The following is a 17,222-nucleotide window of genomic DNA, read 5'->3' as shown; positions in this document are numbered from 1 at the left end:
ATTTTTTTTAAAAATTTTAACAATATATTTTTTATTTTTTTCCATTTTTTCACAGATAAAATTTTTTTGATTTTTTTTGATAAAAAATTATTTAGAATTTCTTTTCGAAAACTTTTTTTATTTGAGAATTTTTTATTTATTTTTCTCACAATTTTTTGAGAAAAAAATATAGTTTTTAATTTTTTACGAGATTTTTTTGAAAAAAATAAATTTTAAAATTTTTTAAAAAAAAAATTTCAAAATTAACAAAATATTGAGAGTTTATAAGCCCTCTCTTGCCCTATGAAATCATAAACCAAAATTTAAAAAAGTATTTTAATAGAGCTTAATATTAAGAATTTAATAAAAAAATATTAAAAGACTAAGAGTTATTCCTTTTTTCACAGCTCTAAGTAGCATACATCGATATACTTGATAAAAACAATTTAATAAAAATATATTTTTATCTCTTCTATTTATATATTTTAAAAATGATAAAATAGTTTATTGTGTGCGTGATTCATTCCGCACTCAGAGAGTGAGTCACTCCCCCTTCCCACCTATAGTCCCTCCTTCAAAGACCAAAAGTCCACCCTCTCTCTCACAGTCTTCTTCTTTCTTCACCACTAAACCATACTTCAAAATGTCAACCAACACGCGACCACGACCCAACAACCTCAACCCCACACCACCACCACCACCCTTCGTCATCAACATCCTAGACCATAACCTCCCTTACGACACCCACAATCTCTACGACATTACCCTCGACACCAACACCACCATCCAAACCCTCCTCACCATATCCCCCACCCACGTCGACACCTGGTTCCTCGAAACCCAACGCCTCCACCTCCCTTCCCCCACAACAGTCGGCCTCGACATCGAATGGCGCCCTAACTCCCAACGCGGCCAAGACAACCCTACCGCCACTCTCCAACTCTGCATCAACAACCGCTGCCTCGTTTTCCAGATCATCCACTCTCCCTACATCCCCGAATCCCTCTTAACCTTCCTCGCTAACCCTAACAACAGATGCGTTGGCGTTGGAATCGAAGCAGACGCTGAGAAGCTTCTAGAAGATTATAACATCCACGTCGCCAATTTCGTTGATTTGCGCAACCTTGCTGCTGACGTGTTCAATGATCGTGATATGTTGAGGACTGGTATTAAAACTTTGGCGCAACGCGTGCTTGGGAAGGTTGTTGAGAAACCGCAGCGGATTACGAGGAGTAGGTGGGATAATCAGTGGCTTAATGAGGATCAGGTTAAGTATGCTACTATTGATGCTTATGTTTCATTTGAGATTGGTCGTCGTCTCTATTCTAATCGGGTTATTCTATGATTCATCTGTAACACTGTCGTTTTGCTGCGTTTGCTGTCGTATTATCTTTTTATTTCTTAGCGTTCTTAGTTTTAAGGTTTAATTTTTAGGGACTTTTTTACTTATTGTGTTTTTCTCATTCTGATGATTGTTGTTATTCTGGATTCATTAAAGAAAAATGTTAGGGGGGGACACATTTGGGGTTTTGCTGTGGGTCTCGTGGATTGCTTAAGCACATATTTGATTCTACTTTTGAGTCATCAAAATGAATTATATTTGAGGGCCTAGTTTTTTAGTACAAATATAATTTTTATTTATAAATACTCAGGTAAAGTTCCTAGATACTTCCTCCGTCCCTGAATTTGGTTATTTTAACTTTAGATATATATATTAAAAAAGATTTTAGTAAAAATAAAATTAATATAATTTTTGGTTTTTAAAGGTAAAAAGGAAAACAACGTGTTATTCGAATCTTAGACATTTTTAGGACAAAAGAAACTGAGGAAATACTGTCCAACCAGTTTTTGTAGGGTAATACAGAGAAAACTGCCAATAGCAGTTGCATTCATCTGAGGAATCGGATGAAGTGTGTCTAAAGCATTATACACACTTCAATTTGATTAAGTATTGTCCTTTGTAGTTTTTATTATAAAATTTACTATTCAAAAAATTAAACATAAATCACTTTTAATTAAAATAAATTTTTTTGTTTCCGAGGAACTAAATATATACTTTATTGTTTGGTTGGTTTATTTGCCTTTAATGACTATTCATAGTTTTTACGACCAAGTGAACTCGATTCTAAGAAGTTACATATGCTTTCTCATCTTTGGTCCTTTAGTAAAAGGTGATGCTGATGTTTTTTTTACCTCATGCTTTGGGCTCCTGATGGTTTTGCTATGTGAGAAGATTACTACTTCTCATGCTTTGGGCTCCAAAGGACCCTTCCTTCTTTAACTAAATTAAGGAAAATGTTAAGTGATACTTGTTAAACCTTTCATTCGCTCTTCATTGCTATCATCAACAACCACTAACATCGATGTCAACGTCGTTGTCAGCATCAGCATTACCATATTGTTCTTCCTCTGAGTTTTGTTCTTTTTTTGGCAAATGAAAGCAAAGAGGAAATTATAAAGAAAGGAGGAGTGTAATTATTTTATTTGGTTTCGGAGGATTGTAATTAACGGCAATAAAGAAAGGACAAGGACAACCAATACCGGCGAATATTCATTATACTCCTATTTAATTTTAAAGTATTTAAAAGCTATTCTTTTCAACATAAAGTTTATATTCTTATATTTTTTGCTAAATTACATTTGTGATCATTTAACTTAATTTTAGGTAACGTTTTAGTCTTTTATCATTTTTTTTTTCGACTTGATCCTTTATTCCTAAAAATATCAAATAAAGTATGAAAATATGAGTTTATTTGAAGATTTACATTACGAATTTGATGAAATTTGTATTATATTGAAGAATATAATTAATTTTATGAGTTTTGATTGAAATTTTTTTTGAATTTTTGTATAAAAAATGATATCATTGTTGAAATTTTAAAGCATAAAATATCAAATTGTCACTTAAAATTAAAATAAAGGACCAAGTCGAAAAAAAAAAAATAAAAGACTAAAACGTAAATGAAATTAAGTTAAAGGACCACGAATGTAATTTAACCTATATTTTTTAAGACATAACCTAAAAACATAATAGCAAGATCCTTGTTTAAAATGAAACTAAAACAACAAAAGCTTATTGATGTTTAATAATAGTTAAAAAAAAATACTTTGATTTTTATCTCCTCTGTCTCCACGTATTATGTCAAACAAGAGATTTTTTTTAATCCTTTGATTTTTAAAGAAAAAAGTTTTAGTAATTCGAATTCTGCCAAAAACATAAGTAAAATCAAAAAAATAAAAATTGTTTTAAACAAGATTCAAACTCAATTTTTTAAAAAAATAACGAAACTTTAGTTCAACCATCTCATCATAGAGAGCATTGCTATATGGAATGAGAAACATTTTGTTGAAAACATGCGAATGGGGTGTTTGACCTATCAAAACTTTGTAAACAATACAAAATCATCTTTTTCACATAAAAGGATGGATGTTTAAGTTGTTGAGAATAAAGTGAATAAATTTCTTTAAAATATTTTATTTAGATTTAAATTTATTTAAAATAAAATATTATTAAAATCATTGTTGTTTTAAAATTTTCTCAAGTGTTTAAATCAATATCTTCTATGAGAGAACGAGAATTGGATGATGAAAAATTAAGACTTTAAATATGAGATGAATAAATAAATGAGAGAGAGTATAGAAGATGATACACACAACTTTATATTGGTTCACCCAATGAAGGCTACGTTCAGTCCTTACACACTTGTGAGTTTTTTACTATGGATCAAACAGATTAACCTCTCACTTACAACTTTGTTTTTTATAAGTTTCAACTATTCTTAAGTGGAATTCACTTGAAAATTACAAAATGATATGAGTATTATAATGTTTCTCTTTACTTAACACTTTCTAAAAGAATGTTTCAAAGATATAGTGTAAGACTATAGAAAGTATAAAGAGATGATGAAAATGCTCTTGATAGCTTTTGGAATTTCTCTTTTTATGCATTGTTGTTGTGTATTTGATGATGAAGAGCTCCTTTAATCTTAATTACAAAAATGTCATTCAGCTGTCATTTAGACTGATTCAATCCATCGTACATGAGGCTCAATCCTCCTAGAAATTTGGACATGAGTTGTCCTTTTCCTTTTTCATTCTTCAAGAAATGTAAGACTATATTTTTGTCTTGTTAGCTACAGCCTTTCTGTACGTTGATGTGTTGGGTCATTTTCAACTTGTGAGGATGAAGTGAGCTAGAGGTCAATCCTCTTACAGTCCATCCTATAAGACCCTTAATTTTAAATCCTAAATTATACAATTTTAGGGTATTTTATGTTGAATTTCTTACGCTTTTAGCCTAGTTTTTGGTGTTTTGTGAGTTAAATGCCAAAAATATATTTTTGGAAATCCGATTAAAATTATTTGTCGGAGAATAATTTATTTACGTTACAAAAAATTTAATACCGGATAGTTTTATTAAAAATATCACTCGCTGCTGAAAATTTATCTGTCAATTGAGTTGCGACGAAAGTAAATATTTTATCAAAATAATTTGAGATGTGAGCGAAGTGATGTGTGTAAGAGTTGCTAGATATTTGTTGGTTTGGTTTTAAGTATATATATATATATATATATAAGAAAACGTCTCCCCCTGCCTCGCAGATTCATCTCCCTCGTTCTTCCTTCTTTTCTTCTTTTGCTTCAAGAAAAGAAACCCAAGGCTTGGTGGGTGAGAAAGAAAAGATTTCTCATCTTCCTTCTTCTTCTCTGATTCGAAAACGAAGAAAACTGTGTAAGGGGTTTTCAAAACCGTCAAACACAAATCTCCACTTTTCTTCGACTTTTGAGCTTCATTTCGAGAAGTGACAGAAGAGAAAGTTGTTCATCTCCACGTTGCGGTGCTAGTGAACTAACTTTTGTAGTAACAACACGAGCGGAAATTTTACCAGAATTAATTGCGGTGTCGTACTCGCTTGTTAAAGCTACAACAGAGGTAAGGGATCCTTCCAAATTTCTAGTTTGCATATAGGACTCTATATGTGTATTTGTGAAAGATGAATTTTAATGTGATTCATGAGTGTTTGTGGAAATTGAATTTGGTGGTTTATGTTTGAAAATGTGGAGTTTTGAATTTGTTGATTTATGGTTGAAATTTGTGGAGATTAAATTTTGTGATTAATGTTTGAAAATTTTGGAGATTGAATATGGGTGATTTATGTTGAATTTGGGGAGAATTAAATTAAATTTGATTATGTGTTCATAATTGATATTATGAATGTTTGATGTGTGTTTGAGGTGTGGTTTGTGATGATTTATGGTTGGTGTGACTTATGTGTTCATAATTAATATTATTTAGATGTGTTTTATGTGTGGATTTGTGAAAAATGAATTTAAGGTGAGTTAAGTGTGGTTGAGAAAATTGTTTTGATGTGTTTGAGGGGTGGTTTATGGAAATTAATTTGGTGTAAAATTATGTTTGAAATTGTGAAAATTAATGGGTGAATCATGGTTGAAATATATGGAGTTGTAATATGAGTGATTTGTGGATTAAATTTGATGGGAATTGAGAAAATTGAAATTGATTGGTGAATTGTTGAATTAAATTTGAGGTGGTTAATGAGTGAATTTGTGGAGATTAATTTGGATGTGATTATGTGTTCATAATTGATATTATCAATGATTGTGGTGTGATTATGTGTGATGTTGTGGTGATTAAGTTTTGATGTGATTATATGTTCAAAACTGCTATATGTATGTTTAAGGTGCATTGAGGTGCGATTAAGTGGTGATCGCGATGTTTAAGTGGTGACTGCGATGGGCCACGATGTTAAGTGGTGACCGCGATGGACCACGATGTTAAGTGGTGACTGCGATGGGTCACAGGATGGTTTCATGAGTCGAGTGATTCATCTTATCCTTACTAGGATTTAACATTGGTGTTTGTCCGTGAGAGACTATACCATAGTAAATCGTGTTTGTCTGTGAGAGATTGCACGAGTGTTTGTCCGTGAGAGACTGCACTTGTGTTTGTCCGTGAGAGACTACACCATAGTAAATTGTGTTTGTCCGTGAAAGATTGCACTCGTGTTTGTCCGTGAGAGACTGCACTCGTGTTTGTTCGTGAGAGACTGCACTCGTGTTTTTCCGTGAGAGATTTCACTCGTGTTTGTCCGTGAGAGACTACACTCGTGTTGTCCGTGAGAGACTACATTTGTGTTTGTTCGTGAGGAACTGTACGTTTAGGATTTACTCCCCTCGCGGAGGGTTTTATTTGGAATTGTGGTGTAAGACATGTGATAAGCTACACTTTCATAAATCGTGCGGGCATGTGATAAATGACACCTTGGTAATTAGTACTTGTCTGTGAGAGACTGTACAATTACGATTTACGCCTCTCGGGGAGAGTTTTGGTTGGAATTCCAGAATTCATGCATTTTGGCATATACGAATTGCATTGAGGTGCTTGGCAAGCAAGTTATGTTTGATATAATGTGATGATTGTATATACATGCTCAATTGTTGTTTTTGATTGTGGCGTAACTGATGAGTGTGATTGATTGACTTTGTGTTGTAAGTGTTAAATGATTTCGAAACGTTTTCGAAACTGAAATCTGCATTATTCTGTAGTTGTATTCGAATACGAGGTGCTTGTATTCGAATACATTTAAGTGAGTTTTGCTACTGACTTAACACTTGTATTCAACTACAAGGATGCTGTAGTCGAATACAGTTTGTTGATTTTGCTACTGACTTATGAATTAGCGCTGTATTCGAATACAAGGATGCTGTATTCAAATACGACAGTGCAGTTTTGTTAAAAACTTCATTTTTCAACTTTGATTATTCATGTTTGGCATATGAAAACCCTTTCAAGGAGTATGCTAAGTTGAAAGGTTATTTTGTGCATTTGAAATTTAAATACTATGTGACATTTGTTGATTTCGGTTGGTGACCCTTTACAATTATTGTGGAAATTTGGGTTTTGCCTTCAGATGAGATTCAGGACCGTCCTACCAGTTAGTACCCTGGAGATGGGAAGGTAGTTAGTCATACCTGATCGATGTTGTGTCAAAAGGATCTTACGGGGCGCGTGGAGATCACCTGGGATGTATAGTTTTTGTAGCATGATTAGATTAGATAATGTATAGGGACTAGATGTCTTCCTTTTGCGGTTGTAGTTACTTTATTTTGGAAGACTCTACCTATACCTTATATTGTCAGTTTGACTTTTGTTTTGATGAGTCCATGTACCATTTTTTATGCGACGTGGGAAAGTTAAAAATTCTTGGGGCAGTGCTTTTGTGCAGGTGTCTGTCGAGAATACCCCAGGGGTATGAGCTATGTTTGATAGGACTCATAGCCCCAGTGTATTTTGTTGTTTAAATACTCTGGGTTTGTGTTTCAAAAACTATTTCTGCTGCTTGTAAATATTTGTTGACTTTTGTCGTTATGTTACGACTTAAATATTTTATCCAAAAGTATTTCTTTTTTTATTTCTTTGTTTTACGAATTTGTTTTTAAAAAAGAAATACACTCGCGCTGTTAAAAATCAGAGTGTTACACATCCTCTGTCATATAAACTCTGGCCTTTGACCTCTTCATTTAAATTGTTTTTTCATTCATTCTTTGATATTGATTTATCTTCTCTCTTTATGACAACAAATCGTTTCTTCCGTTATGTTGAATCTTTTGCATATTTGAAAGTTCATCATCTTAAGGGTTCATCCTCTTGTCTGTTTATCCTTCAGTTTTCAAGACTTGATGGATTGAGTCATATTTTTCTCCTTTTTATCTAAAAGATAAGTAACCTGTTTTCTAATATGAATTCACTCAAAAACACAGATTAGTCATCAACCACAGTTGTAATCTTGTAAACAATTTTGTTATCATTAAAACCATTTGAGAGAGATTTTGTCTCAACAAAAAGGGGTGATGAATTTCTAGGTTTGGATGATGATGTAGCTGGTGAAGATGATAAATTTATTTATTTTTATTTTAAATTTTTTTTTGAAGAAAATTAAAGAATAAATTTGTTGATTCACATGAAAATTCTAAATAAGATGAATGAATTGAAAGTGCAAACGCGAGAATGAGAGTTGAATTATGTTTGACAAAAGTTGATAACTTTTTGCTAATTTGATGAAAGTTGATTGATTTTTATGAATTATTTAGATAAGAAGCAATCGGATTTTGAGGCAACAAACAATGAAAACATAAATAATTGGACACATAGATTTATCCTGGTTCACCATTAACTTAGTTACATCCAATCCCCTCGTTCAGAAGGTTTTAATTCACTAATTCAAATACCTTGAATTACAAAGCACATGACCCTTCAAATTAGTCTTCCCAGACTGCTTGACAACCCCATACTTTTGAGGAACTAACCACCTTGACCCTACAAGTCAAGTTTCTCCTAACAACCTGACAACCCCAGATTGAAGAAAGAACTAAATCACTATCGTGTTGGATACAAAACATTGAAACTTTAAGTGTTTGCTTCTAACAAAGCTGATAATAATAATAGCTCTCACAATTTAAGAAAAAACACTTAAAAAATATTTATAACTTGAGCAAGTATTTATCTCTTTGAACTCTAAGATGAATTTGAAAGTTTGAGCTTATGAGTTCTTATACTATTTTCTTATTTTCGATGATCTTTTTCTTCTTCAATCTTGATAATCTATTTATAGATAAAATTAGGCCTACAATTTAGTTCTAGTTTTAATTTTGAATTGTATCTTAATTCCTAGTTTGGTCAACAATGATCTTATTCAAAAATAATTTTGAACAAAATACTTTTTGATAATATGTTTTTTAGTCAATTCTTTATTTTTAAGTCATATCTGAGCAGTTCTTCTAGATTGTTTTTGTTTGTATTTTGTTCAAATTGAGTTTGTAAATTTTTCAGATTGATTATGTTAAGATTGAGTTTGTAAATTATTCAGATTGATGTTGTTCGTATTTTGTTCAAATTGATTTTGTAAATTCTTCACATTGATATTGTTCATATTTTGTTGTAGATAAATCTTGATCATATCTACTTTTCAACTTGATTAGATATTTTCTTCAATCATAAATCATAAATCAAATCTTATTTTATATTTTCTTCAATTATAACTTTAGACTTTCTTTAATTATAAATCTGAATTAAATCTTATTTTAGATTTTCTTAAAAATCATCAATCTTCTTTCATATTATGTGAAGTCAAATATATTGTGCTCATAAAATACTTCAGTTATCTTTAAAACTCTAAGTATAAATTCAATTTGGTTTCAACATGAATTTAACGATTTTTCATTTGTTTAAGTTTTAAATTTTATGAATTTAAATATGTAAGTTATGAATTTGATAGTTTATGTGTTTAAATATCATAAGTTTAATAAATTTTCTGAATTTTTAGATTAAATTAAATAAAAAAAAATGAGTTTAAAAATAAATAAGATGACAAAATTTAACATTATTTTATAAAAATTAACATAAATAATCAATTTGATTATCAAGAATATAATTAAAAAAAAAAAAAATCAAATTGAATGAGTCGAGACTAATTTAGAAAAGAAAACCACGGTCAAACTTGAAAATCCATTCTCTACGTCTCGCCTCTCTCTCACACACACTCTTCTTTCTTCACCACTAAACTCAAATTCATAATGTCAATTTCCCAAACAGACCGTAAGTGTAACTCCACGCCCATCACACCAACACCCTTCGACATCACCATCATTGACCGCAACATCCCTTCCAACACCCACAATATTTACGACATCATCTTCGATTCAAATCTCACTATCAACACCCTTATAACCTCCTCTCCTTCCCTCGTCGACGCCTGGTTCCTCGAAACCAACCGCCTCCACAACCCCTTCCCCCTCCTCATCGGCCTCGATATCGAATGGCGCCCTAACTTCCAACGCGGCCGCAACAACCGCACTGCCGTCCTCCAACTCTGCATCAACAACCGCTGCCTCGTTTTCCAAATCATCCATTCCCCTTTCATCCCTACCTCCCTCACAACTTTCCTATCCAATATTAATAACAAATTCGTTGGCGTTGGAATCGAAGATGATATCGAGAAGCTTCTAAAAGATTATAAAATCCACGTGGCGAATTTCGATGACCTTCGTACCCTTGCTGCTTACGTGTTGAATGATCGAGAGATGTTGAAGACTGGTATTAAAACGTTGTCGCAGCGTGTGCTTGGGAAAGCTGTTCAGAAACCGAAAAAGGTTACTACGAGTAAGTGGGATAATAAGAAGCTTAATGAGGATCAGGTTAAGTATGCTACTGTTGATGCTTTTGTTTCATTTGAAGTTGGTCGTCGTCTTTATTCTAATCAGTTTTTTTAATTTCAATCATTCTTATGTCTCATTTGTTATTTATATACATATGTACTCGAATAAATTCTTAATATTTATTAAAGTAGTTAAGATTTCAAGGATTTACCTTTTGTGCCTCTTTTTGTTTTCTTTCTTTACTTTTCTGTAGTGAGTTTTTGAATTTTTAAATGGCGATCTTTAATGTATTATTATGTGTGTTTGATTCTCTGTGGCTGTGACTGATTGAGTTACAAATGTGTTAGACTCTTACTTATTATATGCTGATTATTAGGTAAATAATGAAAAGAAGGTTAGTTTTTTAGTAGGAAGAAAAGTATCTAAAAAGTTAGTTAGTTACTTGATAGAAGGAGCTGCAATTTGGCTGGTGTGATTTAAATTTGGGGTCTTAAATTGTCATATGCTCACATTCTATGATATCATAATTTGGTAGTTTACACTTTTTGACAAAATCACCTAAAGCTTCAAAGGATAACTTTTGCCTAAATCATTGTGGTTAACTTTGATTTTTTCCAAATATACAATAACTATATTTTTTAGGTTTAAAAATATTTGTTTGGATTTTAATACTTATTTTTATTTATTATTTAAATATTATTTTGGTTAAATTTGTTTAGAATAATTATTTAAATTTGTATTTTTTATTGGAATTTGTATACTTATTTTATTATAAAAAAGTATACAAATTATTTTTATTTGTTATTTAAATATTGTTTCGTTTAAATTTGTTTAGAATAATTATTTAAATTTGTATTTCTATTGGAGTTTGTATAGTTATTTTATTAGAAAAAATATATACAAATTATTTTTATTTGTTATTTAAATATTGTTTCAGTTAAATTTATTTAGAATAATTATTTAAATTTGTATTTTTATTGGAGTTTGTATACTTATTTTATTAGAATAAAGTTTGTGCATAATGTAGGGATAAAATTCAAACAAATATTATATTTACAATAATTAAAAATATATTTTTTGTAACGTCCATTTGACATTAAGGACCAATTTTTTTTTTTTTTTTTTTTTGATATTACATGAATGAAATCCAAACAAAATATTTAAAGGGTACAAAAACAAAAACTAAGAACTATTATATTTATTCAGACTAAAAATATATTTAAACATTTTTTTATAAGGATTTCAATTGTCTAAACCATTCCAACTTATTTTCTACCCAAAAAATAAATGAGAAGTAAGTGGACCCTTGTTAAGAGTCTAATATAGAAATAAAACCTTAAAAAATGTATTTTTTATACTTTGAAATCGTAAGAAGTAGAATTTTCCATTCAAATATTTTTTTCGATTTCCTTTTTTATTTTCTTAACTTGTTAGCATGATCTAAAAAAAATAACTATATGCATTCACGAAAACAAAAAACTAAAGCAGATGTACAAACAATAATTTACTCCGTCAAAAACAACAATTCCAATATTTCTACCAAGCAAAAATAGCAAAGTTAAACTTAAAAGAGATCGGGAAAAGATGAAAGCTTCATGGTACACATTTTCCCTCATAAATGTAGATTATGAAATGACAAACAAAGGTTAACTAAATACGGAAATTGCAAGTTAACTAAAAAAAACTTATTAAAGAGTTAAGTACTAATACAAAACTGACTAACTTGAAAAAAAAAAAAAAAAAAAAAAGACTAGTAAAATGTGTCATTGGCACATGACAAATGAGCCAATTATTTCTTACCCTACAAGTACTAAACATTGCAATATCCTTAGACATTAAATATGCAAAATTCATAATCAGCAATCAAAATCTCAATGATTTTGCTTTATTTCATTGTCTTAAATCATAAATGGCGTTATTAATTTTGAAATGATCTTCTCAGTATTTTTAGTTTCAATGAATGGTCCAAGACCATCAGTCAGAGCAGATGATGAAATCAAAGAAGCTTTTAGAAGATTAAGACCCTGCAATTTCAAAAAAAAAAAAGTGACAAAAACACAACATTAACTTGCTGTTATTTTTGTTTACAAAAACATTAACTTAATTTTGATAATAATCTAAGTGTATGTTTGCTATACAGTGACATCAAACATACACTTAAGAATTTTGTCAAAAGAAAAGAAATTAAATTGACAACAAAACTCTTAAATTACCTGTTTATTGCCAATGCTAATCACTTTTTCCTCCAAATCTGAGAAAGGAATTTGAAGTTCGGTCAGGAAGGAAATGGCAGAGGTTGAAGAACCGGGCGAGACAACTAAGTCATCGGTTACCATGTAAGTTGATGGACTCTTGGTGAATATTTTTCTACCAAAATTAGATTGATCTAACTTCTGCACTAAATCATTGGATCTCAAATACCTACCAGGAACCAAATCAAGCATGCTCTTGTATAGGTTATCTATGCCGTCAATGTCAGAGTTACCATTTAACATATTCTCCACTGCTCCCAAAGGGAATGTCAAAAAACTTAGTACCAAGTCTGCAAAATCCTCTTCACCCAAAGCATACAATATTTTGTTATTGGATTTTCTTACCATTGCCTTTACTTGTATGGTCTTCCTTACAAGCTTTGCTGTAAATTTACTAACATCTAAATCCATTGAACTGATGGGTTTTGCATTCTGAAGATTCAGTTTATTTGACAAGAATACGTCTGTTAAAGGTGTCGTCGACAATAAGGAGCACTTCACTAGATCTAGTATCTACAAAAATAAGCAATGAACAATTAACTAGTAAATCATGGTTTTTATGCTGCATATCTTTACATTGATGAATTTTAAACTCAAATTGTGTAAATAAAGTATAGTAAAAACCAGCCAACATTCGAACTCAGGTTATCCCGAATGATCTGTCCTTGAGTGAAACTCGCTAAACAGTTTGAGTCCAATTACATTAATTTTCAACTCTACTCCATTTAAAAGCAGGAAAATCACATAAACTATATAGAGAAATAAATAGATAGATACCTTCTTATGAGTGACATTGATAGTTACTATCTTGATAGTATCTACATCTTCACATCCAAGATACTTAGGTAGAGAAACAGTACTTTGAGAATCATCAGGTTTCACACTCAAATCATCTGAAATAATAAAAGTTGCAGTTTCTGGAACAAAACCTTTATCAGGAGGTAAAACTCCTTCACATAACTTATATCTCTTCTTGCTAATACACTTGCAATTTCGTCTCCTGGAAATTTTACCACCGCAATCTAGGTTCGTGCATCTAAACCACCTCACTTTTTCAGTGTCATCAACGTTCAGTTTTAGATATCGACAATATTGAAACATTGAGTTAATTGGATGAACCAACAGTTCTTTATCCAAATCTGAGATGAATCTATCTTTCTCAAGAATTGACACGCTTTCATATAACAAGCTTATGCTACCAATGCTAAGATTGTTAATGTTTGATTCTTGACGCACAAGCCTTGCAATGGTGCCTAATGGCAAAGTTAAGAAACTTAGTAGCACATCAACAAAGTCCTTACCTGCTTGGACAAATAGAACTTTGTTTCTAACTACATCTACTAAAATTCTTATGGAAACTTCTTTTTTGGTTAACAGCCCAACCAAGCTATTCAACTTACTTACCAAAGTATCCATTGTTGTCCGCAAAATTGCACAGCACCAGAATACACGAGGATATATATCAAGACATGAGAATATAGTTCATAATTAAGTTAACCAAAGCAGTTTTTATAACAAAATCCCATAATTGATGGACTTGTTTAACGGGTATAAGCGAAGAATAATTCTACCAAAAGAAAAGGTAAAAGCCTTATATTATCAATTGCCACATGTAAATTTATGGCGAAAAATTATGTCGCTATGCTTGTGATGGACAAGTGTTATATAGTTTGTCTGACTTTTCAACTTTATATAGCAGCTTTGAAATTTATTTAATATTTATTTATTAAATTATATATAAGAAGAAAAAAAAACTAAGATTATTCCCTGTATCATGTATTTCTCTGTCTCTCTCCTCCTTTCTATTAACAATCTTATGCAAACCTGAAAACTAATGTGCAAACGAGTGTGTGGTCAAACAGCATCAAAGGCGGCGGAGGAGAGTGATTTTTTTTAATAGAAAAAAAGTAGGTATGAATTTCTAAGGTGATATTGATTTTAATGTTAATTAAAATAAAAAAATTAGAAAAATAATTGATTAAATTTAGAAGGATTAAACTAAAAAGATAAACGTACTGGTAATTTGATCAACTTTTTTGTAAGAGTACCATAAAAATTGTCTAAAAATTTTAATTGTTATTTTAATTTTTTTTACAAGTAGATAAATGAAATAATTTTGACAATTTCTATGGTAACCAATAAATATGTAATTTATATATTATATATTAAGTTGACCAAATTAGTTGCAACCCATACATTTAACTTTACAATTTAATCTCTTTAAATTTAATAAATTTTTTATTTTAATTAAAATTAAAATCAGTGTTCAAAACTCATTTCTTTCTGGTTCATTTTTCTGCTTGGTTATGTAAATTGTTGCTTTCTAACTATCCCAAATGCATTGATGCAGAACCTGGTCCCCTGTATCCTGGTGAATTTCGATAAACAACAAATCGTAGTTTGGAGGGGAAGGATTATAAGCACTTGAAAGGTATGAATGTTGTTAATTTAATTATACTTTGTTATTAATATGGATGTTGTTGAGTTTGTTTGTTGGTGTACATGCTGTATCAGGGAACATTTAAAAAAAAATTGGAGGAAGTACAAACACAAATTGGCGAAACAAGTGAAAAAAGTGGTAAAGAGGTAGATGGAGGGACAATACTTAAGTTATGGATTGAATCTGCAGGGGGTCGCACTCGTGGTCGAGTTTATGGTACGGGAGACTTGTCCATTATCGTCCGACAAGGGTGTGTATCGCTTACACAACATTCCCAGAATCCTTCTAATTCTATGACTGGGATGTCTTTAGAAGCGGAGAGGGCAACTTGGGATGTCTTTAGAAGCGGAGAGGGCAACTTGGGATGTCTTTAGAAGCGGAGAGGGCAACTAGAATTAGAGCTGAACAAATTGCTCAGGATGCAGTGGCCCAAGCTCAAATGACTACCAAGGTCGCCGAAGAGGCTAGGGAGCGTTCAAAGAAGTTAGACAATGTTTTTGATGCATTAAAGCAATTTTTTGGAGGCTAGCGAGTCATCCTCCTTCGCATCCTCATTACGATCATAATTTGGACGACGTGTCGCTTGACGAACCTTAATGTCATAGTTATGCTTACTTTTTGTAGTAATTGGTTGACAATTATGTATTAGGTAACTTTGTTAAACTTGTTATTCGATGCTATTTGTTATTTTGTAGTTTCAGAACACATGATATTTTGTTATGTTATTTAATACTCTGTGCGTTTGTTATAATGTCAATAAATGACTTTTAATGTTTATTAGCAATCAATTATATTATTAAAAAAAAAAATGAAATTCAGCAAAGCAAGGGCTATAAAATTAAAAATAATATCCGACGCTACTTTATAAAAAGTTGACTTTTATTTTGACTTTGGCGTCGCAACTGACATTTTTAGCGTCAGATATTTCAAATTTACACATAGCGTAGGCATAGCGTCGGCTTGGCCGACGCTAATATAGCGTCAGATGGTATTTGTCCGACGCTAATAATTAGCTTCGACTGTTTTAGTCTAGGCCCGGCTCCGACGCTAAATCGATATTAGCGTCGGCTTTTGTCTTGTTAGCGTCGGCGTTTGACCGACGTTAAATCCTGTTTTTCTAGTAGTGGGTGGTCATATCTCTTTCCTTGTCTATACTAATACTAATACACAAGATCTTAGGGATTTTCTAGAGCAATTATTCTTAGTGGCTTGTCTTGATCAAGTTACTCTTTTAAGGTTGTTTGATTTTGATGATATGAGAGTTAATTTTGTTTTTTGAAAACGATGGAGATAGAAGACGAAGAATGGCCGAGATACTGTGAAGAACGGTAGAGAGACGGTGAATGATGAGTTAGAGAGATAACCACATAGAAAAAATTGCTAAAGAAAAAGCTTGAAAATTAATTATTTTAAAATAAAACAAGTGTAAAATTTAAAAATTTAGTAATATCAAATTTAAAATTATAATAAAATTTACTTACATGTGATATATTATTAAACTATTGATTATTTCAGTTAATAGTACTAATAACGTTTATTATTGATTAATATTTTTCTTTCCATTGTCTCAATAGTAATGTTTCTCTTTCCAAACGTTATCAATAATCAACTAAACTAAAACATGTTGGACTTATAACTTTTTCATATATAATGTTATAACTATCATTTCATAAACTATATATATAGATCGTTACAAACAACAAGCTATAACTCGTGTATTCTTCCGTCAAAAAATTATTATTTTTGTATGCATTGGGCATATAACAATATTTTTCATGCAATGCGTTTGCTACAATTTTTTCCATAATATAATCATTTTTAAAAGTTGGCATTTGCTTGTTACAATTTTTAAACAAAAAATAAAAATAAAAAATTAATCAAATGTTTTTTTATGAAAAAAATGATTTTTTTAATAAAAATGAAATGAATTCTTATTTGTTAAGGAATAAATTATCTACATAGTTAGACTCAACTTATGATATTTGATTATGTTAAGGAATAAATTATCTACATAGTTGAACTCACCTTATAATATTTGATTGTGAAATTTTTTTATGAGTCAAAATAAACATTTCTGAGTCAATCAATGTTTGCATCCAACATATATAGATTGGTGAGAAAATTGAATATCTAATTAATCATAATTTGAAAATTTTGTAATTTTTTAGATAATTAATGTTAATAATTAATTGTTAATTTTTATTAGAGAGGATAGTTGAACCTATGATTTTTTTTTTGTCACTTTAACTCCCATAAACCACTCAACCACCTTCTGACTTTTTATTTAATGCAAATTAGTGTATTTAATGATTATTAATGTGTTTAACTTTAACTTTTGTGTGTAAAGATTTACACTGATAATTAGTAAATGAATT

The 17,222-nt window shown here is 30.8% G+C and overlaps 3 protein-coding genes across 3 annotated transcripts; 2 read left to right on the top strand and 1 right to left on the bottom strand.

The window, feature by feature from the left end:
* Positions 1–486: 486 nt before the first annotated feature.
* Positions 487–1,590, top strand: LOC101491117 (3'-5' exonuclease-like). The gene has a single exon (XM_004514428.4). It carries the CDS (start codon positions 623–625, stop codon positions 1,322–1,324), a length of 702 nt encoding a protein of 233 aa, XP_004514485.1. The 5' UTR covers positions 487–622; the 3' UTR covers positions 1,325–1,590.
* A 7,932-nt stretch (positions 1,591–9,522) lies between these two features.
* On the top strand, positions 9,523–10,365 carry LOC101490791 (3'-5' exonuclease-like). The gene has a single exon (XM_004514427.4). It carries the CDS (start codon positions 9,574–9,576, stop codon positions 10,267–10,269), a length of 696 nt encoding a protein of 231 aa, XP_004514484.1. The 5' UTR covers positions 9,523–9,573; the 3' UTR covers positions 10,270–10,365.
* A 1,323-nt stretch (positions 10,366–11,688) lies between these two features.
* On the bottom strand, positions 11,689–13,948 carry LOC101490466 (uncharacterized). Its single transcript, XM_004514426.4, has 3 exons — positions 13,185–13,948; positions 12,369–12,920; positions 11,689–12,179 (listed from the first exon to the last, which is right to left on the bottom strand). Exons 1-3 carry the CDS (start codon positions 13,821–13,823, stop codon positions 12,054–12,056), a joined length of 1,317 nt encoding a protein of 438 aa, XP_004514483.1. The 5' UTR covers positions 13,824–13,948; the 3' UTR covers positions 11,689–12,053.
* Positions 13,949–17,222: the final 3,274 nt, after the last annotated feature.

This window comes from Cicer arietinum, chromosome 3, assembly GCF_000331145.2.
Source record: "Cicer arietinum cultivar CDC Frontier isolate Library 1 chromosome 3, Cicar.CDCFrontier_v2.0, whole genome shotgun sequence".
Taxonomy (NCBI): domain Eukaryota; kingdom Viridiplantae; phylum Streptophyta; class Magnoliopsida; order Fabales; family Fabaceae; genus Cicer; species Cicer arietinum.
Note: the sequence above shows the minus strand (reverse complement) of the source record. Positions and strands in the feature narration are given on the sequence as shown.